Source organism: Hetaerina americana, unplaced genomic scaffold, assembly GCF_022747635.1.
Source record: "Hetaerina americana unplaced genomic scaffold, ioHetAmer1.1.p SCAF_3, whole genome shotgun sequence".
Taxonomy (NCBI): Eukaryota; Metazoa; Arthropoda; class Insecta; order Odonata; family Calopterygidae; genus Hetaerina; species Hetaerina americana.
The window spans coordinates 32,705,359-32,732,693 of record NW_027286874.1 but is presented as its reverse complement, the minus strand read 5'-3'; the positions used below and the strand labels follow the sequence as shown (position 1 = coordinate 32,732,693).

Genomic DNA, 27,335 nt, shown 5'->3' with positions numbered 1-27,335 from the left:
GGGGATTGTGCAGGAAGGAAAGAGGAGGTGGAGGAAAAGAGGGCGTCATCGAAAAGGGCGGGAAGGGTATCAGGAATATCGATGAAAGAAACTTTAGACAAATTGCATGATAAACTTGAGGGAGGGGATTTGCAAAATATTGCAGTTTCCACGGATGTAAACAATCACTGCTTTTGGATTCAACACATTGTTTCATTACCAAAAGTGAATTTCTCTCCCAATCTCCCTCCGTTGGGTTGAAAGTCAATGCAAAGTTGCCTTATTATTTTTGTATAATGAGTCACCTTCTTCGGCTAAACGACGGAGCGGCTATGGATATCGAGAATTATGCCCATAAATTCACCTAGTGCCAATTTAATCTCGAAGAAAATTGGATTCCAGAGGTTAATGAGGGATGCAAAATAATTGAGGGATACTCTCAGATCGGGATGCGTAACTCGTTCATTATACTTATTATTTCGTAAGTATACGTCCGTAACTTAACTTATCATATGATTTATTTAATCCATAAAAGTATAATCCACAATTAAAAAAAATAATATACGATTAAACTTCCGGGCCAATCAACAGGGAAGGTCATTTTGTAAAATTGTTCATTCTCACTTAACTTTGTTAAGATAATTTTCACTTGTAATCATCAAACACAAATTTTAAAAGTGCATTAAAAACTTTCTATTTCCATAAAAATATATTTAAAATTGAATAAACAATTATCATAAACACATAATTAATTAGGGAAAACACTATCCTTACTTTTTAGTAACTTTCGACAATTAGAGGAGGCAGAAACTTGATTGTAGTTCATAGTGCGGGTGGTTGACGTTATTTTGCAATAACGTCTTCCGAGGTTTCCATTAAGTACAACAGATTCAATGTTTAAGTGTGTCAAACTAATGGCAATTCTTTTGGCTTATGAGGATAGGCATCTAGATTGGTGACTAAAATTGCCTTGCATTGGAGAAATCCAAGAACTCATGAGCATAACGTTGGAGTGTATTAGGTTTTCATATACTTCGGCAGCTATAGATAATACAGCAAGCCGTCAAAATGGCATGTGATGGGAAAACTTGAAAACAACAGCCATAAAACAATAGAGTAGGAACCTAGCAAGAGGCAGATAGGAATTTATAAGTTATCTATCTTGGTGCAATGGCCATGAATCGTGCAAGGGAAAAATGAAGCCTTTAATTCATCGCTTTGAGAGTGTACCTCAATATTTTTATCACTATTCCCTGGTCTTCCGAGAGAGATTGAGGCTTGATATTTCCCTGAGGTCGCACACAAAAACAAATATTTGATACTTTTACAAACGCTGAGTCACCGAGTGTCCTCTAGCCCCTCTGGTTACAGTAATTTTATAGCTCTTCTCGTGGTTTCGTCAGCTTTAAAATTCATATTCTGTTCTATTACTTTTTTACTGGAATAAATAAAGAAAAATACCACGGGATGCTTCAGACTAGTTCGAAAAGGTTGTTGAAAATCTGCTTCGTGAAAGAATGATTTCCACTATCAAATACATCAAGTTTAAATATTTACATATACTTACAAAACATTAAAATACTTAACTTAATTGAATAACTTAAAATCGAAGAAATCTAGTATCTACTTTCATTTTTCATATTAAATTAAAGCATGTAAATTAATTATAAGTTGGAGGACCATAACAATAAGAAGTAATTTTGGTAATTCCTTGAATATATAATTCCATGTCCGAATTGGATTTTGATAATTAAACATGGCCATCAATTGCACTTTGAGAACGTATAAAAACCGTGAGATATCATTTCAATTTAGTTGAATGTTTTTAAATTTGTGATTCTATTGAATTTACGGATATTTGTGAAAGTAAGTCTATTAGAATTACTCTAACAAATAATTTAGAAAATAGTGAATCCATCTAATAATTTACTGGTATCGTAGTCAAGGGGCTAATATTTGGCCACCGATGGGAGCATCTTGGGTTCAATTTCAAGTAATTTCTTTAGACACACTCATCCAAATCATTGATTTTTCGGTTGCCAGATCTTCATCTGAGGCCAGAGACTGGCTTTCTCACCCTAACGTATTTATTATACATGTTGAGAAGTGATTTCTCGTCTATAAAAAGGCCAACGGACAGAACACTATGGTAATTACCTTTTAATTGGGAAGACGTTTCAACCTTCCGAGATATTTAGGTAAAGGTTCCAGATTTCAATCGAGGAAACTGATTATGACTCTTCTCCACAGTCAACTACATTTTTATTCTACGTTTATATTCCTTTGCTCGAGAGCTCCGCATTGGACTTAGTAGATGGGAAATAGTAGAATGTATAAAATATGCAGAGGAAACAGATGTTCACTATATATTACAGCAATTTCTTCGTTCTCACATTTTAACGAGAAAGGGATGCATGTAATGAATACAGAAACTAAAATACGAAGAATAGAGATATGGGAAATTTTCAGCTACATCCAGTCTATAAGAAGGGTACCTTCATTAAATTTTAGTTACGTACATAATCTCGAATTTTAATAAGACCTTTGGAATACAAGGCTAATCAAGACTAATAGGGATAAGGAAATCATTCGAATAAAATTGCGAATGCGAATTTGAGTCTTTACGAAGCACCGCCAAGATATAAAGGCCTGAAATTTAGAAATTTGAATTGTAATTATCCAAAATTGTTTATTTTGCATGTATACTTATTTTTAAACCTTAACTCTGTAATGTGAGGAATACCTTGAGAGTTATGCAAAATTGGTGATCTTTTGAACATTTCAGTTTTTGTCTGCTGAGCATTGGGATATATGAAGTGGGGACTTGAACACGTAAACGCACAAAAGAAAAATTTCAATAATTTTTGCAAGAATGATTTAATTATCTTCCTTTAGTTAAACAATATGATGTATATGAAAAATGATCAAATATGACAACAGAAGTGCAATAAATAATTTTCCATATATAGGCACAAATAAAACGCTTTGAAATTTAATTTGAAAACTAGGAAATATAAATTTCCGGGGATATTACTAGGTGCACAGAAGATAATAAAAATAATAAAGTATATCATGCATTATTCCAATCTTTTTATATCTGTTCACAGGAGCACCTTAAATTAAAATTTGATTAATCCGAACTCATCCAACCTCAGCAATGAAATGATTAATTGGTGCCCTGCAGTGTATTCCAAATAAAAAATTTGGCATTTGCAATTTAAAAGTTGATTTAGGGATTGAATTACCGTCTAAAATCAAAAGAACATGATAATTTATGAGCACTTCAGCGACGTTTAGGGGAAAAAGGTCTAAAAAAGAGCAGATATAAGGTCACAGTGTACAAAGGCTTGTGGATGCACCTGAGTCCACTTCTTCGATTTTTTTTTAAACGGTTTACAATTTCATCGACTGTCATTTCTTTTGTCGGAGGACGTACTGCTTCTCGATGCGAGGACGCTATGCCCGACAATCTGCAAGTAAAATTACACGCTCCTACTTTCGCCGATACTCGAAGTCAGCGGGCGCGCGCGGAATTTATGCACGCTCACACCTCGCTGCTCCTTTTGTTTTCCACGACGAGGCTGACGTGTGAATATTTGTTGCGAGAGTATCAGCCATTCAAGTCACAACCATAATATTTACTCTGGTGCTTGTAACACGGACATTCATCCTCCGCGTCATATGCATGCGCTGCGGAAATTTTAAGTAGAGATGTGCGGAGATAAATTGAAGGTGCCCGCTTTCGCGAAATATTATCCATTGCAATCGATTCCGGCTCACATTACGGAGATATTCTGCAACTACTTCATCGTTGCTGGTAAGGTAAAACAAAAATTGAGTTGAAACTTTACTGCCGTTTGATCCCTCTGTGGTAAAATAGGAAAGGACAAAATTTTTAAAGCGACTTAATTAAAGAGTAATGAGTCACAGTATTGGAATGATGAATCTCAATTTACATTTTTAGTGGATTTTGAGGTAAAATTATAACTTAGTCTTTGCACTTAAAAATCATTTTCTTTTCGAATCTCTTTCGATGGTTTGCTTAATTATCGTGTACAAAATAAAATCTTTTTTAAATTTATTTTTATGTTAATTCATCCGCCATAAATATTCACGTTGCCATATTGTATTCCTATATATTTTTAATACTCTCGAATTGGTTTTTCAAGCATACTTTTCCATATCATCTCTTATTTATAATAAATTCTAATCGTCTATAAAGTCTTATTTCATATGACTTCAAAGAGTTACTTATAGAGCTAATGGCAGAAGATTAGAGGAAATGTAGAACATATTTAAAAATCTGATTAATCCGTCTTTTCAACGGTACGGGAAGCAATGAATATTACAGGTCTTTCCCTCTTTGAGTATTTAATATTTTTGGGCAAATTGTCCTCTGATAATGGTATTTTTTTAGTTTTATTTATAATTAAATGCTAGCATATAGCTCATCCCTCCCATATTTTTTTATAAATAGCAAAGAATTCATTCATCGTACAATATGTATTACAATATAGTCATTACAATGCAGGACTTAAATGCACATTAAACGGATGTCTACGTTGGAGTTCATTTGGCGGCATATTCCGTAGTTTTTTTTCATACGCATTGACCTCAAATATACTCGCACATGCGATAGTAAGAAATTTACTCCAAGACAAAAAACAGATATTGTCATTACGTTCCATAAATTCTCTTTGAAAATAAGTCCGGTGACTAACCTACTAGCTTCCCTACCAGACGGCCCGGGTTCGGATCCCAGGTGCAGTAGATATTTCAGTGGTATCCTGATCTCTATTTGATGGGCTTTATGGAGAGCACTTTGAGTGAGTACACCGTCGGTCAGATGGGACGTTAAACTGTGGACCCCTCGGCACCTTTCGTTTAGAGTAGGCGAACGCCAACGCCGGGTTTCTATCCACCCTTCATCCTTTCCTGTCCATCCCTAATGGCGCAAATGAACTCAGCAGTCGATCACCTCCCCTATAAACTACTACAACTCTGAAAATAATCAGAAAAGACGTATTTTCAATACCCGAATATGTTCTACATATGTAGCATATATTTATTGCAATTATGAGATAGAATGAACCGTAACGTTGAATTCAATTAAATTTATCAACCCAACAACCAACAAAATCAATTCTCCAATTAATAATCTAATAGTAGTGTCTTTGAGCTATATCCACAGCTACTATATTGCCGTAATTTTACAATTTCAATTGAACACATGTGGATTAATAAGGGCAAACCCACTTACTCTCCGTATTCACTACGTAGTCAAAACCTTCAGAAAAAGTATTACCCGCGCGAGTTAACGGAAACAAATGCACACTCTTTGAACTTAAAATTTACCGTGCGTGAAATGCTTAATAGGGGTATGGGCACAGTTCTTGTTCGAAGAAGTTCGATGACACGAGTGGGGGCAACGTGCTAAGATAAAAGCGAGCTCTCGGTGATTCCGGGTGGGGAGGGGATTGTATCGGGATAGGTTCTGTCTGGCCGGCCTCACCTCATGGTACCCTTACCCGAGGCACCGACATCAGGGCGGAAAGTCCGTCTCTTTTCTTCTCTTGGAGGGGAAGATTTGGCCGGAGGCGAGACGGGGATTCAAGAGAAGTAGGTAGTATTTGGTGACATAAGGGGGAAAAAGGACTCCCATCATCTCTGCCCCAGCTCCCTCTCCCTCTAGTGCCGATATGGTCGTGAGACCTTTTATTTCGCCGCTTCTGAAATGAGTGTCTCACTTGCGGCTTACTTGTCAGATGAGATATTCTGGATACTTGGGACCTTTATAACAGCGGCTTGGTGTCTAATTAAAGAGACTGGATGAATCCTCTTGACCTACATGTGTGTGTACTTTACTCGGCATTTTTCGTAAACAGTAATGGCATCGGAATAAAAGAAACTAGTTGGTTCGAGGCCAAAATGAGATAAGGGAACGAAGGGAAGTACCGCAAAGGGGCTATTAAATTCAAAACCATAGGGGGGATATTCTGAAAAAGCCCTCGAATTCCTACGCTCTTTTACTCTCTCGTTGCATATTGTTTGCCTAGGTCTGCGAAAAATATGTATTTTTATAAATTTGAATTGCCTACTCATTCCAATAGTCAATCTGCATATGTCGAACTCTGAACTCTCAAGCCTCTAGCATACTTATGAATAAATGCCTTTGATCAAATATGGAGTTCAACTCAATACTCGCTGAGTACAACCAGCAATCGAGAAACCACATTGGCCGTACTATTCAAAGGACTTGCTACTAAACGTAGCTAGTCAAAACACTAAATATAATGCCCCTTTATCTTTGAAGGCCAGAAAATACGTGTTTATTCTGGCCCCGATGGCACTGCAAGTTTTTATTTTTTTGAAAACCTCATATTCAAATAATTTGTATTTTTAAGTTACATATTCAATTGCTAGAATTTAAAAGTCTAAGATTTTTAGGTAAGAAGAGGACTTACTGTTTTTGTTAAAATGGATAAGCATTTTATTTAAAATTAAATGAAAAAATTAAAGCCGAGTTAAAAAATATGAACAAATTGCATGGTTATGTACCTCAGTAATCTACATGCTGTGAGTAAATTTCGTGGGAAATGATTTCAGCAAGAATTTTCTTGGTCATTACAAGGAGGTCTTTCTTTACTCCTTATCATTACAAATTCTTCCTCTGGGCTCCTTATTTCACTTACCCTCACTTCATTACCATTTCCTCATCAAATTGGGTTTTTCCCTAGAAATTTATTTAACGAGCTAATCAAACCGAAAGAAATGAATTTTAAGCATGGAAGCAAATTTTAATTTTCAATGACTTCATTATATATTTTTATGGCTCCATTTGGGCGTTCGAAACGCATCGGCACGTGATGGAGCGAGTCTTAACGTCTATTTGTCCCCGATTCCAGTCTTAATTAAGTCCTTCAGTAGTCGACCGACTCCCCTCGCCCGTTTCCCCCTTTTCCCCCCCTCTTCCGACCCCTGGTCCACATTCCCCAGCTCTTCACATCAACCTTAGCATCTTATCCCATTTCCCTTGTTAACTCTCCACCTTGCACCACACCCCCTCTCCTTCAAGTACCCCTCGCTCTCCAGTCCACCACTCCTCCATCTAGCTGGAACGCCACAGCGCCTTCCCCAAGCCTCCTCGGCTTCCTCCCGTTCCATCGAGCATTCGAGTTCCACCTTTGACCCGTTTACTTCCATTCTTCCATTCCCACCCCTAGTCCCCTCCTCCTCCCCGGTTTCCCACCCACCCACTTACTTTCCCCAATTCTCTACTCTCGTCCTCCCGAGCTCCTCCTTTTAATCCATCTTGAAGCACCCAGGGCTCTTCTCCTTTCTTTGTTCCCTTCAGACCTTATATGCCTTCCGCCTTCCCCCACCCTCATCGAACCCGTGCCACCCACGCCCATCCGAAACCACTCTTTCTCGTTAAGGGACGATCTCGAATCTTAATCTCGCTGAGGCGTAAAAACAAAGAGGACAAGGGCGGAGGGAGAAGGTTTAGGAAGGAGGAGTGATGAGGTCTCCGACCAAGGGTGGGGAGCAAAAGGGGAGGGATGCAGAAAAAGGGGATGAGGGCAGATTCCAAGACGGGCGATTGATCCTCCCACGCCTGCCCGTCACTGCTTCTCTTCCCCCTCCCCTCCCTTCCTCGATTCTTCCTGTGGGGCTATTGGCCCATGTCCTTTGCCAACATTCCACTTCCATCTTATTCTCTTCGGAAATTCCTCCAACCCATTTTGCTCATTTCCCTCTTCGATCACTCCTTCCCTTTTTCCACAAGTTTTACGCCATCACTCGCCATTCCTCTCCCTTTTTCGACCTCCGCTAATGATTTGCCTTAACCCCCACGGTACTTGGTGCACGTATCACTGCAGTCTCCCACTCCGCACATTTCACCACACTTGATGCATAATAGTATTTCATCCTCGCTCTCTCTCCCTATCTCCTTTTCTATTTTCCTCTACATCTTCGGTTTCCTCTGTTTTTTCTTCTCTGGCAAGTACTTCCTTTCTTTTTGAAAACTTGTGCTCTTCCATTACTACAAATAAAATCTCTGATATTTTAGCTAAACTACCACCTCAAGGTCTAATAGATTCAATGCAGCCAAGGAAGTTATCGGAAAAAACTTTGCACCTGCTTTGGAAAAATAAGATAATTTAGCGTAATTAGGTAGTAGATTGTTTACCATCTGTATTTTAAGAGATTAATTTGGCTACGCTGTCTTATAATGTTCAAGTTAAATGCGAGTAAAACATTAGTACCGGAGGAATCCATCATTTTGGATCAATAAAGTAACTAAGTGATGAAACTACAGCAGGTATTATAAAAATAACTGAACTATTCATGCGTATATCCATATGCATGAATATGAGTGTGCGTATACATATATGGGCATATATGTGTGTGTGTGTATATATATATATATATATATATATATATATATATATATGTTTGTATATATATGTATATATATTTATAAATATATAAAATATTTTAACTCAGACGCTCAGAGAAAGTAATCCAGGAGAGAAAATTACAGGAAATCCACATGCTCAGCCGGATTACTACTTCAGATTCAAAGTTCACCTTTACGCTTGACATGCAACAAAAAATAACGTCGTTTCCTTCACATTTTGCGTTTTCATAGCTGGCCTTCCTTCCGCATACCACCGAATTATTCATTTTGTATGAAAACCTGACATTTTCGTGAGCATTTTTTCCTCAAGAAAGAGCAGGAAGAGCGTCGGGTTATTTGGCAAATCCGTTTGTTATTCAGAAGCATCCCTCTCCGTCCCACGTCCTTGCGTGGCATAAAACTCCCACGCCTGTAACCCTCGAAACCCGCTCGCCCATCCGCTACACCTTCCAACCCTTCGAGCGGTAGCCCACTCCCAGCTCCGCGCGGCCCGCCACGAACTCATGCCACCACCGCTGTCGAGCAGCAGCTCCCCCCACCTTCGTACCCTTCCCCCGCCACTTCCGCCCTCCTTAACTTCACCGCCTCTCACCCCAGGAACGCTCACCCCATCTCCTGCCGACTCTTCACCCTCTTCAATCCCCTCCCTCCATTACTTTCCACCCCCCACTATCTCCTCATTTCACCCACTTGCTCTGTTTAACTCCGACGGTCGCTAGGCTACATCCCCTCCCTCTTTTTCTACCCTCGTGTCGACCCCCAAAAAAGTCACCCCCATCTCCTCTTCCCTCCTACCATTCCTCCGCGTGCCTTCTGCATTCAATTTATATCCAAAACTTTGTCCTTCTCCCTCCTCGCTCGCCTCCTTCCAACGACCTCTACCCCTCGTCCCTCCCGGTTTTCCACGACCCTCGCGTCTCTCGCAAGTTCCCCCTGCCGCCGAGCACGCGTGCCGCATCTTGGATTTCCTCTCTGCCCCGACGACAACCCAACCACCCTCCTCCTTCACTGCCTCCCACCACCCCCCAGACGTGGATGTTCTGTGTCGTCTCTTCCGGCTCACCTCCTTCCACCCGATCTCCACCCCACTCCCTCTCACCATGGGCCCTACCCCGGGTCCTCCAAATGCGCCGCTCCCACCTGCGCCCTAAACCGCCGAGCTCTCTCTCTCTCTTCCCACGCCCCGCCTTTCGACTCGAGCGTCTGTGTGTGTAGCTGGGTGCGGGCAGGAGTTTGTGTGTGTGTTGTGTGTGTGTGTGTGTGTGTGGTGCCCTCTTCAACCCTATCCGTCCTCCAGTCCCGAAAACTCCCTCCTTCCTCCCACTTCTTCTGTCCGACCCCGTCCCTTTCCTATGCACAGATCCCCCTGCCCCACCTCCCTATGCCTCCCACATAACCAAAAGCCTTGAATACACAAGCCCACAAGCTAAAACGCGAAACTTCGTTTCCCCGCATAGCCCTACCACCCCCTCTCAGCGAATCCTCGGCCTCTTTGCCGTTAGTGCCCCGCCGCCACTCCTTCCGCCACTGTCCTCTACAACGACGGCATTTACGCCACTGACGGTGCAGGAGGTCCACCCCCTCCGGTAGCACGACCCCCCTCTCCATCACTCTTACGCCGAATCCGAGTAGGGGCCCGAGGCTCAAGCTCTAAAAGAGGAGCGCACTCAGGCCCCGCGTGGTCTTTTTCATAGAGTTATGTGTTTTTTATTCTACCACTTCCACATGTCAAGAGCTGCTTTTCTGCCCTATATACAATATTATTTTGATAATCTTCAGTGCATGACCTCAGAATTACGACGCTCCCTCTAGCCTTTTGGCAGAAAGGAGTTCATGTGATCTCTGTTTTTTTATTCAAATTTTAAACGGCCTGACACAGTTTCTAATCCCAATGCCGGTGGCCTTATAAAATATAATGAACATAAAATATAAATAAATATAATGAATAATCTTTCCTTGAATACATTTTTTACCGTTCACATTCACGTCAAGTTGGTAGCGCAATGACTTTACGGCGCTCTAAAAACATCATTTATTTTCCAATGAACGGTTTGAGCACTAAACTGTATATTTTAGAGGAAGTTGTCGAAGACAGGCGATAAAATTCCTACCTACACCTTTCTAACCTACTATATGTGTAATGGGCGAAATGTTTCATTGGATCACACAATTTGAAGTCATTGGTTATGCAACTCTTGATTTTAGAATTATTTTTTTAGTTTATTTCAGCAAAAATTTTCCATATGGGTCATCAATTAATTTCATAAGTGGCCGCAAAGACACTACCAATTTGGAAATGGGAATTCTCAGTTAAAACGGATTTTTTAAATTTCTATCCAGCCCCATTGCCACTCTTTTGCTTAGTAAGATCTAGAATGCTGGTGCAAGCTCAAACTTCTAAACCATCACTTCCTCTCTTCCACCCGCCCACACCCAAATGTCCTCCTCCCTCAACTCCCTGCCCACCAATCTTCCCAGTTCCTGACACTCACGATATCAGTCCATCCTCTCTCCCACTCCGAATACCCTCCCTCTCAAACCTCTCTCACCCGTTCCTCGCACTACCCTCACCTCGACGCCCCCTCTTAATATCGCCCCGTCCTTTTCGGCCGCATTCCTTCGTCGCTCATATCTCTTCCGGTTTCCCTAACAGGGTCCCTCCTCCCACCATTCCCCACTAGCCCTTTTCCTATTCCATCCCCGTTATTTTTTTACTGTTTCCCTCACTCATCTTGACTTACCGACTTCCTTCTTATTCCATTCGTTCCCCTTCCATTTCCATCTCACCCCTTCTCCTAGCTTTCCCTCCTCTTCCTCCCTCACCAACCCACCCTCCATTTTCAACATCCCACAATTTCGAATTTCTCTTCCCTCTTTTTTCATCCACTTCTCCTATTCTTTTCTTCTCCCTTCGCCCCTTCTCCTCTCTTGTTCTCTTGCAGAGATTTTCATTTTCCCGAAAAATCGTATTTTAACCCGGCCCATTCTCTACATCATCCCCGCAGCTTTCCCCTAGCACCGAATTCTTCCAGCATCCCTCCTCATGGACCATCACCCCTTCTCATCTCTCCTATTCCACTCTCTTTTTTTTATCCCTCTCTCTCACTCGCCGGTGTTTCCGTCCAATTTTATATTCTTTACGTTGCCAACTCCTCTTTATTTGTTTCCTGTCCGTTTTTCTTTCGGGCCACCCATTCCCTCTCGTTTATCTTGCCCGCAATTTTTCTTTTCTTTCGTTTTCCCCGGTATAATCTCCACCCTCATTTCCCTGACTCTTCCTCAATTTTGCTTCGCTCCGCCTTTCCGCAAGCTTTCGTCCTCCATTCTCCTTAAACAGAACCCCCACAAACCTAGGATAAGCTAGCACAAGTACCAGGTTTAAAATGACCGACGAACGGAACAAAATTTCCTTCGTATGCGCAGGAAAGCATTTAAGCATTTCAAATACTCGTACCGAATATCACGCCAGCTGTCACTGTGTAATCAATGCCGAGTTCACTGAGTAATCAATTGACGTGGTCAAAAAGTAGTTCACCACGCTATGAGATGAAATAAATCCATGTAGAAGAAAAGAGATACCCACCAGTAGGTGAGAAAGCGAATATTTTGTAATTTCTTTAAAACCCATTCCGTTCTCTTACGATGCAAATCCACAACGGCAGCACCCATTCTATCACCTTCCACCCCATCTCACCACTCTCCATGTTCCGACTTTTTTTCACGTATAATTTTCTTCCGTCTCCCTTGAAGCAGTTATATATCATTGCTTAATGTTTTATACGCGACTTCGCCACCAAACAGAACCATCGTTTGTGTCATCCTTTGTGCCACAACCGCCCTTTCATTGCGCCGCCACTACCACCCTCATCACCTACTCACCACCCACGTGCCCTATATCTTACCCTCCTCCCTTCCCTATCTGCCCCATGTACATTCATCGCCCTAATTACTATTTACTCTCCATCTCTCCATTCCGTACTCCTCTTCCTCCTTTTTCCCACCCATCTCCCTCACCTTACCCCTTCTTCCTTCCGCACTCGTGATCTCTCATCCTCATCTACTCTCGAGCCATTTCCTCCGAGCCTCACTCCACTCGCTCTCTCAATCACCCCCCGACGGTATGTCCACCCATCCTTCCCTACCCTTTACCTACTTCTCCCCCTTTCCTCCTCCCCCAGCGATACCCACCGCACACTTCCCCCACTCAATCCCCGCCCACGTATCCCGCACCACCCCTTGTCGTGACGGATTTTCCATGGATCGCGTTTTCTTCTCGAAGGAGTCCCAACCCCATTACAGAATCCCTTTTTCCTCCCTCACAAAAAGACTACCATTCCGCCCCTACTTCAGCCCTCTCCAATCCACCAAACCGTCCCCCCACCCCACAATACCCTCTCGTCCAAATTTCCCCCCCTCGCCTGCCACGGCCCCTCAACTCCATCTCTCTCGATCCATTTCATTGCTCCGTCCCACAGTTTTTTCGTCTCCCAAAATTCCTCCTGCGAACGCCAGCTTGCTTCCCACCCACACCCCCGGCACTTCTTATACTTTTCACTTTTCCATTTCACCCCCTCCATAACCAATACTCTCACCGGCATCCTCCCTCCGTTCTTCCCAATGCCAGCTCTCATCGTGTTGCACTCCATCTTCCATCTCCCCGCCCCACAAACGAATGCGACTCCCGTCTCTCGTAAACAAATTTAAGGACAATGTGAATGGTCTTCCAACTCAGCTATCACTCCGACCGCTTTTTCACTCATGCGGTACGGATTATTTAACGGGAAAAAACAAGCGAGGACTAGGACTTAGCTTAAATCGCTATTTTAGGCTATTAACAATAGTAAAGTTAACAATGTTATCTATTAGTTAGATTGATGAATCTATTTCATATTCTCTCCAAAATATTTGCCAGTAGAATTTGAACTAACCTGTTTATAAACCGGTCGCAAGTAAAATTTATTTCAGGAATTAAGTTCTGTTGTTGTATCAAATCTTGATTGGACCTATTGCAGCTTTAGAGACATTTCTGATACAGTTTTAACTGAAGCCTCTCATGAATTTAAAATGCTCCTAATGACAGATCATTCGAGTCTTTGCCTAGGACCGATAAGGAAAAAATGTTCCAATTACCGAAGATGAGTTTAAACATTATTTTTGTTTTATAAAAATGTTCGTTCAAAGTACATATATATATATATATATATATATATATATATATATATATATATATATATACACACACACACACATACATACATTGATACACACACATACACACAAACATAAAAAATATTGATTTAAGCCCAATTCACCTCATGTCCTCTTCACTTCATGCCCATCTTACTTACGTCCTCTTCAGCTTGTTGCAGTTGTTTTGCCTAGGCAATTTCTTTTCTTATATCCCTATTGTATTGACCATCTTTGTCGAATAAATTTCCAAGATTGCTAAACTGATCCACCTTTCATAATTTTTGGCCTCATATTTTATCGTTTAACTTTGCCTACCTCTTCCCCGAAACTTCCAATAACCTTTGTTTTTTTGCATTGACTATCGTCCTATACATGTTACTCAGGTTCTTTAATGCGCTAAAATGATATAGCTCAATCCTTGGCTGACTGGGTAACTAAAGTTAGATATTCTGCAAAGCTGTTTTCAAGAATCTGCTACTGACTTCCATTCATATCCACAGTTCTTACCATGACTCTTTAACTATTTCATCCACATATACGTTAAAAATCACGGGCGATAATGGGGATCAATATTTTATCCCCTTCTTTAACAATGCCTTGCCATCTCGACTATCCATCCGTAACACGTGTTTTAGCAGTCTGAGATATGTACAAATTGTGAATAAGTCCTTAATCTCTCTAATTTACTTTTAATGCATTCATTCACTCCATTCAATTTTCTCTATCGGATGCGTTGTCGATATTTACGAAACAAACAGATTTCTGATTGTACTCCATCTTTCCGTTCCATGAATTTAATATGTCATCCCTTACCTAATAATTTGCCTTTCTCTACATTCTTTTATCGATGATCATAAGTATCACATTAAATGCAAATACAATCATACCGATTGTTCTATTATCCTCACATATGGTTTGTCTTTCCATTTTTGAGGATGAAAACTTACAACAATCTAAAGAATTCTTCCGGAAATATTACTTCCTCAAAAAGTCTACATCTATATAATACCCCGCGAACCGCCAAAAAATCGTGCTGAGATTGCAAGTACCAGCTGGCATGGTTAGGGAAGAGTAAGGGAAAAGACATTTACTACCTACAAAAGATATGAAAATGTGTATACGTGGTGGCGGAAAACTTAGTCTAAAAAAGTGACAATTTCATTTAATAAAATAGTTCTTGGTAAAGGAAAATGAGGGAATAAACATGAACCACGTAGAATTATTTTTAGTCCATAAATTACAAAATTTTCTCTTTGGAACATAAAATTTCTCATGGATAGAAGAAGCGAGAATTAGATCTGTTCCGGTGCATAACAGTGCGGATACCAGTCGAAAACCTGAGCATATATTTTAGAGTTTGCAAGAGACACTGACCTGAAAAATTACATATATCTGATGGAAGCTATATGGAACCTTTATTCTCCCGTAAGGGCAATCGGAACATATCTACCGAAAATATTTCCCGACTTTATAATGCTCATAAATATACTGAGTGTTGACAGATTTCTACATAATTTGAGTGACTCATCAACAGGCTATAATATTAAAATAACAGTTTCAGGTTTAACTTTGTGTAATTCCTTCATGATGAGGGTAAAAAGAAACTTTTACACTTCCACAATAAAGATTCGATATTATTTCATTCTCATCACCTCATAATTATGCGCAGAATCGAAACCATGGTCGTGAAATATTAAATCTTTATTGTGGAAGTTTAAAGTTTCTTTTTTACCCTCATCAGGTTATAATATTTTCCTGGATTTAAACTAATTCTAATTTAAGCTTCCGTAATGATCAGAGTAATAAAAAATGTATGAAAATTGTAGAAATTTAATTATCTCTATTAATATATAATTGTTAAATATAATTGTGCGTATTAGTATACCTCTCAACCTTAGGTTTTTGCACACTTAGAACTATTCATCCAAATATGGAGCATTCATATATCAAACTAGATGACAGTGATTGAATTTGACATATAAGAACAATAGTGTCCTGGCATGAATTTCTCCCTCTTTTGCTGTTCGTAATCAAATTCCTAAATTAGGCGTATATACTCTCCAAAAAGCCTATGTTGCAGTATTGTATACAGTAGGTTAGTAATGGGATTCAATGTAAGTAAGTATTCCAAGTAATGGGATCAAATTTTCTTTTCATGGAATCAATTAGGAGTGTAATAAAATTATGATACACCGAAATTATGCCAAATATCAGATAAATTTGCATCATTGTCGGCAGTTGGGTGGAGCCTACGGTCAGAAAAATGTTGAGAAAACCATAGCATTCAAATTATCAGTGGTCCAGTTTAAAAATCAACCATAATTTTGTTGATTACAAGGCTAAGATAATTTTTTTAACGACAGTTACCAATCGAAATGTGTCTCCGCTGGCATTTAACTTGATTAATACAAATATAAAATCAATTTTTTAAAATAAAGCAGCTGAATTTATTTCTAAAACATTCTTTGCATTCAGTAGTGATACGATACTCTTTCCGTATGAAATCATTGGTATTTTTTTGGACACAAGGTTTTTAGTAGTAGTGTTTAGGGGAGGCGCCCGACAGCTGAGGTTTGCGCCATAGGGGATGGACAGGAAAGGATGAAGGGGGGAGAGAAACCCGGCGTCGGCATTAGCCTGCTCTTTACGAAAGGAGCCAAGCGGTCCTCATCTTAGCGTCCCACCCGACTCAAAGTGCCCTCCACATAGCACCTCAAGTAGGGATCTACATACCATTGAAAAATATTCAACACCGCCGGGACTTGAACCCGGACGCTCTGGGTGGGAATACAGTCTGATAGCCACTGCATTATCTCGATCCCTACAAAGTTTTTAATTTGCTTCTTTTAATTTACATTGCAAAGCGGAAGCTCCAAAAACAGGGTCTCCAAAATTATGAGTTTTGCCATTAAGCCTCATTTCCATACCACAACGTGTCCACAACTTACATTTTTCTATTCCTGCGCGAAAGAACACTCGCTGTTACATTATACCCCACCCTTCTGTAGTTCTTTCCACTAGATGAGCTCATCCCTAATCTATCATTCAACTCGAATCTTTTCACCAGTTTTTAATTCTCCGGTCTCGCCCCCAATTCCTTTTTCTTACAAACTTCACCCCAAAGTTGTGTGTAGCTACAATGTAATCCTCACCGTAAGTCTTCCCTCGCTTCGTCTTCCCCTTTTATTTTTCCGGGTTTGATAGACCTCTTGTATGTTTTCGTCGCTTCCCATCGTGTTCCCGGTTGGATTTTGCAAAAATAAAAAAATTGTAGTTATGTGCACCCGCTTATTTCCTCATTTTATCCACTTATTTATTTTTCACCGTCCATAACCTCGTGTATGATTCGGCCGGCTCCTGTCCCGCCCTTCCCTTTCACTCCCTTACGATATCCCCAACTCATACCCATCCCTCTCCCTTTTATTCTGGACTTCCTGTTTTCATTTTCCACATTGACTTGTTTTCCATTCTCGGTCCCCAGAAGGACTCCTTTTCATCCCTTTCACCTCTCCCCCTCCCTCCCTCTACACCCCTCTCCATTATCCCTCCCACTTCGGCTTGCCAAAGACACGCACTCACCCTCCCCATCTCCCAGGCAGCGGTAGTCTCCTCTCCCTCTCCTCCTCTCATGGTCGCTCCGCCACTTGCACCCCCAACGCCCGCCCCTTGGGCTCCCAAGGCCCCCACTCGCGCTCAGCCCCGCTTAGCCAATCCTGGCGACCCCCTGCTTTTCTGTTCGCGCCCTCAAGTTTTGCGGATTAATCCGAATTTCACTTAGGCCTCCTATGAGCTTCGCTTCAAAAAGTTCGCCCGACACATTAATCCCCTGAGTCCCCAGTTGCCATGGCTACCTAAGGAGATTTCGCCCACCTCCTTCCCCGCAGTCTCTCTCTCTCTCTCTTTCTCTCACCTCCTCTTATGGAGGTGACTGTTATTTTTTGCATCCATTGTTCTTTTTCTATACAGTTTCTCTTTCTTTACGTCCTCCGTTTTTCTCTTTGACCAATCTCCCGCAGGATACATAGTAGGTACTACCAATACTTTTGTTTAACATCTCCCTTTTTATTCTTAATATATGCATTAAAAAACAAAATCTCCAATTGTTAATTTGACCAACGTCGACAAAAGTAGTTATTATTTGCAAACGTTCGACAATACCAATTTAAGTCCCAAAATCAGAACACGTTTTATAATTTAGCAATTTTAAAACGCCCACATTATTTCACAATTTTTCGCTCGCTTTCCCCATGTTGCCAATTAAATCCTCAAAGTATATTTTGACAGGCACGAGAAAGGTTCACGGGAACAGAGATTGAGGTTAAACTCGCTTTTCCTCCCATACCTATCGATCCAGAACCCCATTGAAAATTGAACATATATTTTACGATATCACCCCTACGCATCTGTAGTAATTAATTTAACGTGTTTCCATTTATATCCCATCGCCCCTCCCTACTGGTAGGACGCCGTGATGTGCCGCTCTGGAAACGCTCTCCCACCCCATCTTCCCCCTTTCTTTCCTGACTACCCCCCCGCCATCACTCTCCACCTACCACTCAATGAGCAGCAGGCAACTATGCCGCATAGGGGAGCAGTAGCTGTGAGGAGCGTGTGTTCCCTGGGCGTGGGTGTTGAGTGGTATGCGTCTCCACCCTCCCCCCTCTCTCTCTTTTCCTCCCGAATCCGACAATTCTCGATAACCGGAACAAGGTGGCTGGGAGACTGCTTGGAATATCAAAGGGGCAGCTACTTCCACTTCCAGGGATTGACGAGGACTCGGGCGATGAAAAGATTTTTATTCCTTCTCCGCCTTTTTTTTCTCTTTTATTTAACCTCCTGCCGTCCCTCTCGTCCCCACCTCTCTTCCCTTTCTTTCCAACTCCTCCTCCAATATTCCCGGCCCCCGAGGAAAGAGTGGAAATTGAGATTTGTCTTCTTTCAACTCTGTCCCCGCTGCGGCTCCCGTCGTGCCTATGCCGATCCCCACCTCCGGTCGCCGACGCGACGTGGATTTTTTTTCCTTTTCCCCTTCCTTTCCGAAATAGAGGAAAATCAAAGAAGGACTTTGGTTGACGCGTCGAAGCGGTGAATAAGAGGATTCAAATTTCTGCGCAAGCAGGGCTGCGGTTTATTTCTCAGATAAGGCGCATTTAACTAATAAATGTACAATTAATTAACACCTGGCCCAATAAAGTACTAAAGGAACGTGTGGTAAATTAAGATAATGAGGACAGTGAACCCTTCATTGTAGCTAATGTCAACTCTTAAACAGGCGAGGTGAACTAAGTAGTAATGGATTGGGGTGCGCAAAGTCGTAGTGTTGGTGAACCACTGGGCGCTTGAACATTCCTTAGAGGTTACCAAATAATGAAACCACGCAATACACATTCAAGGAACTATCATCCAGTAGAGGATACTATCACCTTGTAGAGAAAGTTAAAGCAATTTAATGATCATAGATATAAGCTTGTATGCTTTATATAAACACTTGATTTTTATCTCAAGGAGCAAAGGATAATGATTTTATAAAATCATTTTAATTCACGCCGAGAGGCTAAGGCATGCCAAAATAGCTTGTAACGATTTGCAAATCAAGTACTCGTAATTTTATCTATTTAGATTAGTTTTCTTTACTTTTAAGTACCCTAAGATATATTTTAAACCTTTATTTAAATTTTTAAATTTGAGGGTAAGAAGTAAACTAAATATTTACTGCAAGACTAGTAGCTAGTATACCAGCCAGTAAGCAGTTTATCATAAAGGAAAGTATGAAAAAAATAGAATGGCCTTATATTGATTGTTTTAATAGCTGGTTCTTCAGATTATACATCCTTCTCTCGTAATCTTTATTATGCGTCCAGATGTCTCCTTTATTATGCGTTCAGACGTCAAGATTTCTTCTTTTTCCAACGTTAAAAAAACCATAAACACAGTAATCAACCCGAAGGTCGGTTTAGTAGGTGATGGTAGAGTTCACCCAGTACTAAGCCCTATACGGCGTGTGAAAATTCACACATCAGGGTAGGGGGGCCAGTTCCTTTCCCTGTGCCGGTTATGGCTTCCCAGGAAGACCTGGTACCCGAAAAATCACTTTAGCTTGGGTGGAGCTGCCGGTGCCCAGAGTGCATTGCCCGGGAATTGAAACCGGGACCCTCCGGTCAGCAGCCAACGCTCTACCCACTGGACTACCGCGACCCATCGCAGTTTTCCGTGTTCATTGAAAAGTACTCGGAGACCGCGATTGCGAAGAAAAATGCACCAAATTAACAGAAAATAAGAAAGATTCAGATTTGGATATACATGTTTTTGTCCCTTAGAATTTACTGGACTGATATCTTAATGCATCACAAATTTCGTGAATTGCTTTATTGTGTATGTTTCACCACTCATAAAACTCATATCCTTTAGTTTCATTTATCCAGAGCAAAGTCTCTACTTTCGATAGTAGCAAAATTTAACAGCCAAGCCTTTAACCTGGACGTCGGCTTCACAAGTGCGAGTAGTGTCCATCTGGCACTAACCCGAAAGGCGTGTGAAATTCACAAATTCCGGGTAGTACGGCCTATGGCCTTTTTGCGCCACCTGCGCGCGTGGTTTCCCAGAAAGTTTTGGCAGCCATAAAATCTCACAACACGGATTTTCTTGGGTTTGGAAGGCGTCCAGATACGTCACAGAATAATCGGTGTACTCCATTCAGTAGGCAAGCGCTCAAACCACTAAGCAACTACGTCGACAACTTGCCAAAGCAACACCTAAAAGATAATCACTAAGTCTCCGTTTAATCGAAAAGGCCATTTCTTGAGTGAAATTTGGGTATCGTATTCATTTTATCATTAAAACGTAGTCGTCGGATGGCTTTTTATGTTATGTTATTGGTACGGTAGAACGTATCATTAAGACGGAAAGCCTTGTATTAGTTAAACAGCTGTTTTTTTTAAATCACCCCTTATATTCCGTTAACGATGTCCGCCCCCGTAGTGGCAAAATGCAAATCCACGCATTCTATATTGCACCCCCAGTTCTTCTGTATTTACATCGACGCAGTGTGCCAGCGGCGTGACCTTGCCATGACGACAAATTCTTGCCCAAAACGGAGGAGCGATGAAAGAGCGAAGGGGCAACACCTGACGCGAGCCTCCCCTTCTAAAAAAAGGGAAATAACTGAAAGCCCTCTAATCTTGCCACATGACTTAAGGCTCTAAAGGTTCCACTGTGTGCCCGTGTTTTTGCGACGCGGGAAGATTAAAGTCTGAGGCGGGAAGCGAGAGATTTATACGTTTGTGCGTAACAAATGGATTTCCGGGGAAAAAAATATGCCCACTCTTTCTTGAATCCAATGTGTAACTACAGACCGACATAACAAATACCACGTTTTTCGTATATAGTATATATCCTCATTCCAATTTGAACATATAGCCCTATAATACTTAATTTTCATCCGTATTGGAATGCTACGATCATTTTTGAGAAAGTCAAATGTATTAATTAACTAACCCTGAACTTCTGCTTGAGATATAACCGTCACTACGTCTGTAAGTAAGAAAAGCATTGCTGTAAAACACCTGTTGCTCCCCATTAGTTATTGGAAACATTACAGCCTTTGATTTTTATTCATCACACGAAACATCTAACTTGATGAGCTCCCATTCTTTAACTAATGCATTCAAATAGTTTGCGAATAAATGTATATCGGATACTATGTCTCTGAAGTAATAGCAGCCAAATCACCTAATGAAGTACATTAAGTACATTTCACATGCATAAACCTTCTTCTTTCAGGAAATGGGATCATTACTCTTCCCATCCCAGCGGACTCGCACCCGGGTCAATGGTGTATCCTACACGTGCGCGCCGACTGCAGCGCCGAAGCGGCTAAGAAACCAACGAACTGCACTCTTGAGAGTATTTCCAAGTTGCGATTGGTCGGTCGAGTTCGCGACGTCATCGTACGCCCAGCAAAGAACTATTACAAACCTGGAGAAACAAGTAAGTCCATTCTGTTATTTGTATCCTAGTAAGCATGTATCCCTCCTAATAAAGATTAAGATAATTCATCAATTACCGGTGGGTGGGTATAATCCATCTGAATATAGACATAGGAAGTTTAAATGTTTTGAGAGACGTCAGGAATCAAATAAAAAGAGTATTACTTCGTAATGTGGGCAAAAATTGAATTAAATGATTTCTGCTTCAAAGGAAGGACACCGGCTCAGGGAAAACACCATCTCATTACATGAGGGAGAAATTCAAAATTATTAAATCCTTTAACAAATGTACATCTCTTTCAAATCCAATGATCAATAATTTTACAGATAATTATGGCTTTTTAAGTATTAACGGCCGTTCAACTTAACTTCATGATTTATAAAACATTTTGAAAAGTGGAAAGTATCAACATTTTCATTTGGATAGAATTAAACCTAAGTAAATAGTTAAAACTTTTAACGAAAAAATTGCAATCAGAGGTTTCCTGACTCACTTTAATTATTCTGTTCCTAAAGTTATCTCTAATTCTTGTTACACAATGGCATTGCCATTAAAGTTAATAACATACAGAACAGTGTGTGTAAAACTAAAAGAGATCAAAGCTGAGTTGGATGAAGTACATGGTACAAATGCTACCGAGTTTGCGACTGATTAAAATTGGGTAAAGAAGTTTAAATGTGGCCATTCCTCAGCAAATGATGAACATTGTTTGAAACGTCCATTGGAAGTGATTCCTCTGGAATTATTGTAAAAGTACACGATACCGCTTCGAGTGAAAGATAAATCAAAACTCTCAAAATTGTTGAGGCTACAGATCTATCAAAATATATTACAATTTTAAATTTTTCCCGAATAATTGGGTGTGAAAAAATCTTGGTAAGATGTGTGGCGGGAAGACGGATAGTAAACGCAATCGTGTGTTAAATTTGGAGGCTGATTTGGTGATTGTCCGTTACAATTCTAATAAGTTTCTCCAGCAATGCATAGCTGTGGAAGGTACATGGATATAATAAGAGACTCTCACTCAAGAGACAAAGAAACAGTCAAAAGTGTGAGTTTCTAAAGGCAATCCGGTGCCAAAGAAGGTGAAGACGGTAAAATTAGCCAACAAGGTGATGACCACGGTTTTCTGGGATGCAGGTGGAAACATTTAAATCGATTACCTGAAAGTTACAAACGATTAATGGAGATTATTATGCCTTTATAGCACTTATTGAGCAAACAAATTCAGAAAAAGCATCCTCATTTGGCAAACTAAATTCTCTCCCATCAAGAAAATGTACGGGTGCAAAACGGCGCAGTTTCTAAAGCAAAACTATGGAATTTAAGTTCGAATTATTGTAAAAATACACCGTATTCATTATATTTGGTCCACAGTGACCCTTTTTATTTCCAAACTTGACAAAATGTGTCGGTGGAAAACGGTTTACGTCGAACGAGGTCAACGCCAAAACGTATGCCGATTTTGAAAACCTTCCGAAATCCCACTTTTAGGACGGTGTAAAAATTTAGGGAAACGCTGGAAAAAAGTGTATCTGGCTAAAAGGAGATTATTTAGAAAAATTGACCAAGTTTGTTTTTCAAGGGCTTATTGAATGACTGACTGTATATGTGTGTGTGTGTGTATGTATATATATATATATATATATATATATATATATATATATATATATATATATATATATATATAAAATTCTCGGCAGAGAGTGGAATAAGAATATAAAGGTAAAAGTGCATTCTTTAAGAACTGCATTGAGCTCTCGAACTATTTTTATGAACGTCGAATTCATATAGTATATTAACAATTGAGCCAAAATCATTTTATCCAGCCACCTACTTTTAATGCTCCTTCGTGATCAAATATTAATCGCTATTAAGTAATCTTGAGGAACATTTCCAAATTTTACATTATCGGAGTGGAATATATCAATGATTTCAGGAATGTGTGAACAAGTTAGCGTGAGCATATTGTGGTAAGCGCATATATTTTAATTGTTATCAACTACAAAAAACCGAAGTCTACGAATTTACGATTTTTGAAGTTAGGAATAATCATCAACTCACACATAACAAAATTCATCGATTGAGGTCTTAATTCTATCTATTTTTTCATTGTATTAAATAAGGTCATTGACTCTATGTCGTTATTTAAATAACCATTTTTTTGCTAAATAATTTTTAATGAATAGATAGTGGGTGAATTTTTGTTTAAAATTGGGTCAGAACTGCCATTAGCCCCTGAATGAGAAATTCTCTTCATAGTTGAAATACAGAACAATAAGTATATAATTAATTTTGTTCGCTGTAAAATTTTAACGGTTTAATAGGTCATGACGGTTAAGGTTAACTTACACTAACTATCTCAGTTCAACTATTGTAAACTTTACGATCCTTAAGTTAACGTCCATTCCCCCAGCGCGTTATAGCGTTCTATCTAGTTTTCGAAAAGGCGATATTAGGGCCATGTTGAACAGTCGAAATTCCACATACTTTCATATTTTACCTTACAAGCGATTTTTTCTAAAGCAATAGCGTTCACACTAACTAAATAACGACTATTGTGTTGACCTCTAAATTGATTCAGGTGTCCAAACGCGGATTACGACTGATATGAGAGGAGAGTTTCCATCACCTATTTTACCTTTGAAGCTGGCAATAGCTGCTTCAATTTGAACCGTGAGCCCAGGAATCTGGTTTATTCTTCTAAGAAGTAATTTCCAAACTTTTTACTGCGTCGAAATATGGAACGAGTTTCCTTTTGGCCCTTACTATGATGCGGGACAGTTGACTAAGTTAAAAGAATAAAAAGGAAGGTTATCCACTTTTCGTTTTCTCGTACAAATGAAATTAACATGTGAACTTATAACAGCTACGGCTGCCTCAGCTACCACTGAAGGTTTTCTTTCTTTTCAACTCTCATTCTATACAACACCATTATATAAGGCGAGGAACTTTTCTTTGAAGTTTATGCGGGCTCTCGGTTTAATAAGCTGAAATTTTTGAAGAAATAATTACCCAATGAACTCCCCGAGTCATTCTCCGTGCTAGTCATTATACACAGGAAGGTTAATGAAATTAGAATATGCAACTAAAAATGGTTGTTTGCATAGGTTAGCATACATCTGTGTCTCATGGAATACGAAATTCATATGCTCAGGGTCTAGGGAGGGTTCCATTCCAGCACCACCGGCAGCTTCCCCCGAAATAAGGGTATGTGGACAATCTCATCGCTTGGATACATAGTTGTGAATGCCAAAAGACATTATAGAGAATTAAGGGTGTTTAAATACTGAAAACATTAAAAATATCCATTATAAAGCCAATTACATGTATTGATCAAATTAATGCAAGGTTTGTATAAAAAGTATCGGTAACTATTTTTTATTCGCGTGGGGGTGAAGTGCTGAATTCAGACGTCGGTTAAGTCTGCACAGATCGTAGTAGCATTGATAATAGGACAGTGAACAACATTGTCACTGAAAACTTGCCAATACGAAATACCTGCGCAAAAACTCGCCCCAAAGGGACGACCAACAGCGGAGTCGAGTGTCGCCTTACGAAGACCTTCTGCAACGGTATCACGATGATTCCCCAACCCCTTTACAGTCCAGACTTGCCACCAGCATACTATTTACTATTCCCAAAAGTGAAATCCTCCCTCAAAGGACTCCACTATGGGATCCTAATAAGCTTGTACGCGTGCCCTACAGGATTTTCCGCGATCCACCAACCAGGGAGCCTTCGAGTTGTGGAAAAGTCGCTGGCAAAAGTGTGTCGATGCTCAAGGGATGTACTTTTTAGAATTTAGAGTATATATTAATAAATCTATTTTTACGAAACTTTTCCCGATTCTATTTATAAAAAAAATGTATATTATAATTGATAATAAACGTTACTCGCAGTTTAATCCAACGTTGAAACGTAACGCACGTCTCATACCTTTTGAATGTCTTCTATTTCACATGGGTTCATAAAGTTTCCGATCCATTCACACACTTTTTCAAAACCTATTCTAAACTAATAAAAAGTACAGTATTTAGCCTTGAATATTTTTCACGCTGAAAATATTTCACCAAAAGATTCTTTTTTAAGCGTTTATATAGTTTCTCTTTAATTTTTTTTCGTATTGTCTATTTCGTTTCGTTTTATTTCATATTTAGGCTTTTGCCGTCAATTTGACCTTCTATTTGGTAAATTTCAAAACTGGATGCTTTGATTCTTAATCTCTTAAAATTTGTTGTATTATGGCGAAGGGCATACATAACTATAGAGAGGAAGACTAGCAAGACCCCATACGAATTTGTAAGAGGAGATAAAAAAATTAGCCATAAAAAAATAACAGTGCATAAAAATTAATGAAAATGAATGTCTTTTAGGTGTTAAATAAATTATGGAATGGTAGAAAACGGTAACTCTACTTATCGCATCTAATCATGAAAACAATATGATCTGAAAATGGTGTCGTGAATACATTTATTCCAAAGGAACTCTGGAATCACTCTCTTTGGTGGTGAGATTTTTATTTGTTTTTCCGTCAAATAAATTATTGCTAAAGGATTCTTCTTCTGTACTTTTCATAGTCATTAATATCTTGCTCGTCTTGGCCTTTCAGTTCGTCTTCTATTTTACCACTGATTACTCTGAAGCCAATCGCCACTTCCATTCCACGCTCTATTCCGCTTAAGTTTCCAGATCAACTTGTGCATTTAAGCGGTGCTCATCTTTGTAAATTTGAATTAAAATAGAATTCGGGCGCATAAAATGATCAATATGGCAAGAAAACGCACAATTTTCAGTCTTTTAGCTGTGAGACCAACCTTAGCTGTGTGTCATGGATCAAACGACAGTTGGAATAAGGTATACATACAATTGCTAGATGACACAATCATCTCAATGGTAAATAGCTCATTTCAAAAGTCCCCTGAGATGAAAACTTCATTAATTCTTACGAACGCGGTCTCCATAGAGATAACGCCGCGTGGAATGCCGCGGTCGACGTAGAGCGGGTTGCGCCCCGGTCCTCATTCACCTCCCCACCACCAACTCCTACTTGAACACTACACGCCAATGTCATTTGACGCCATAAGTGGGAATAATGGCCATCATTGGCTTATAGTGTGATACAATACAAGCAAATAAATTATATATTGTTATCAAACTATTTTAATTAAATCATTAGGGAATCAATTATTAGCATTGAAAGAACTTCTAGGGGATTTTCTCTGCGTTCGCTGCGGTTTATAGCGCTGCGGCTCCTCCACTTGCGTCTTTCTCGTGTTAGCATGGAAACAACAGCTTTTCCATTCGTTTGTGATTCGATGTTGGTGAGTACAGTCATCGCGCCAATATGAGCAATATCGAAGTTTCGAAGTGATGCATCAACCCTATTGGTCTAAAATGAGACAAGTTTGTTTTCAAAATTACTGGCTGTACGAGAAGTAGCGTGTTTTTCTTCCGCCTCTTGGGGACCAACCATGATGTCCGCAACGTTGCTATGGTGCTATTAAGAAAGTAATTACACTCTGACTTATGCTATTGAGTATGACGAATGTTTCTCGTATACAAAAACTTCGTGCGAATGAAAGAGTGGAATGAGTTTTCAAGAAGAGGAGAAATGTCTACAGATCTTTTCTACACTTTTTGCTGTGACTATAAACGCACTTCCTAAAAAACATATAAAAATTAAAATAAATTTTTAAAAAATTTGACACATAAAATAAATGTGCATTGAAAGAGAAGAGGAAGAAGACAGAAATAA

General features: G+C 39.9%; 1 protein-coding gene across 1 annotated transcript in view; it reads left to right on the top strand.

Annotated features, from left to right (window-relative positions):
* LOC139689986 (C3 and PZP-like alpha-2-macroglobulin domain-containing protein 8) overlaps positions 1-27,335 on the top strand; it is a 224,310-nt gene that overhangs the window by 80,178 nt on the left and 116,797 nt on the right. The window contains exon 2 of the mRNA XM_071587150.1: positions 21,371-21,577. Within this exon, the coding sequence (XP_071443251.1) occupies positions 21,371-21,577 (207 nt within the window). The remainder of the gene's footprint in view (positions 1-21,370; positions 21,578-27,335) is intronic.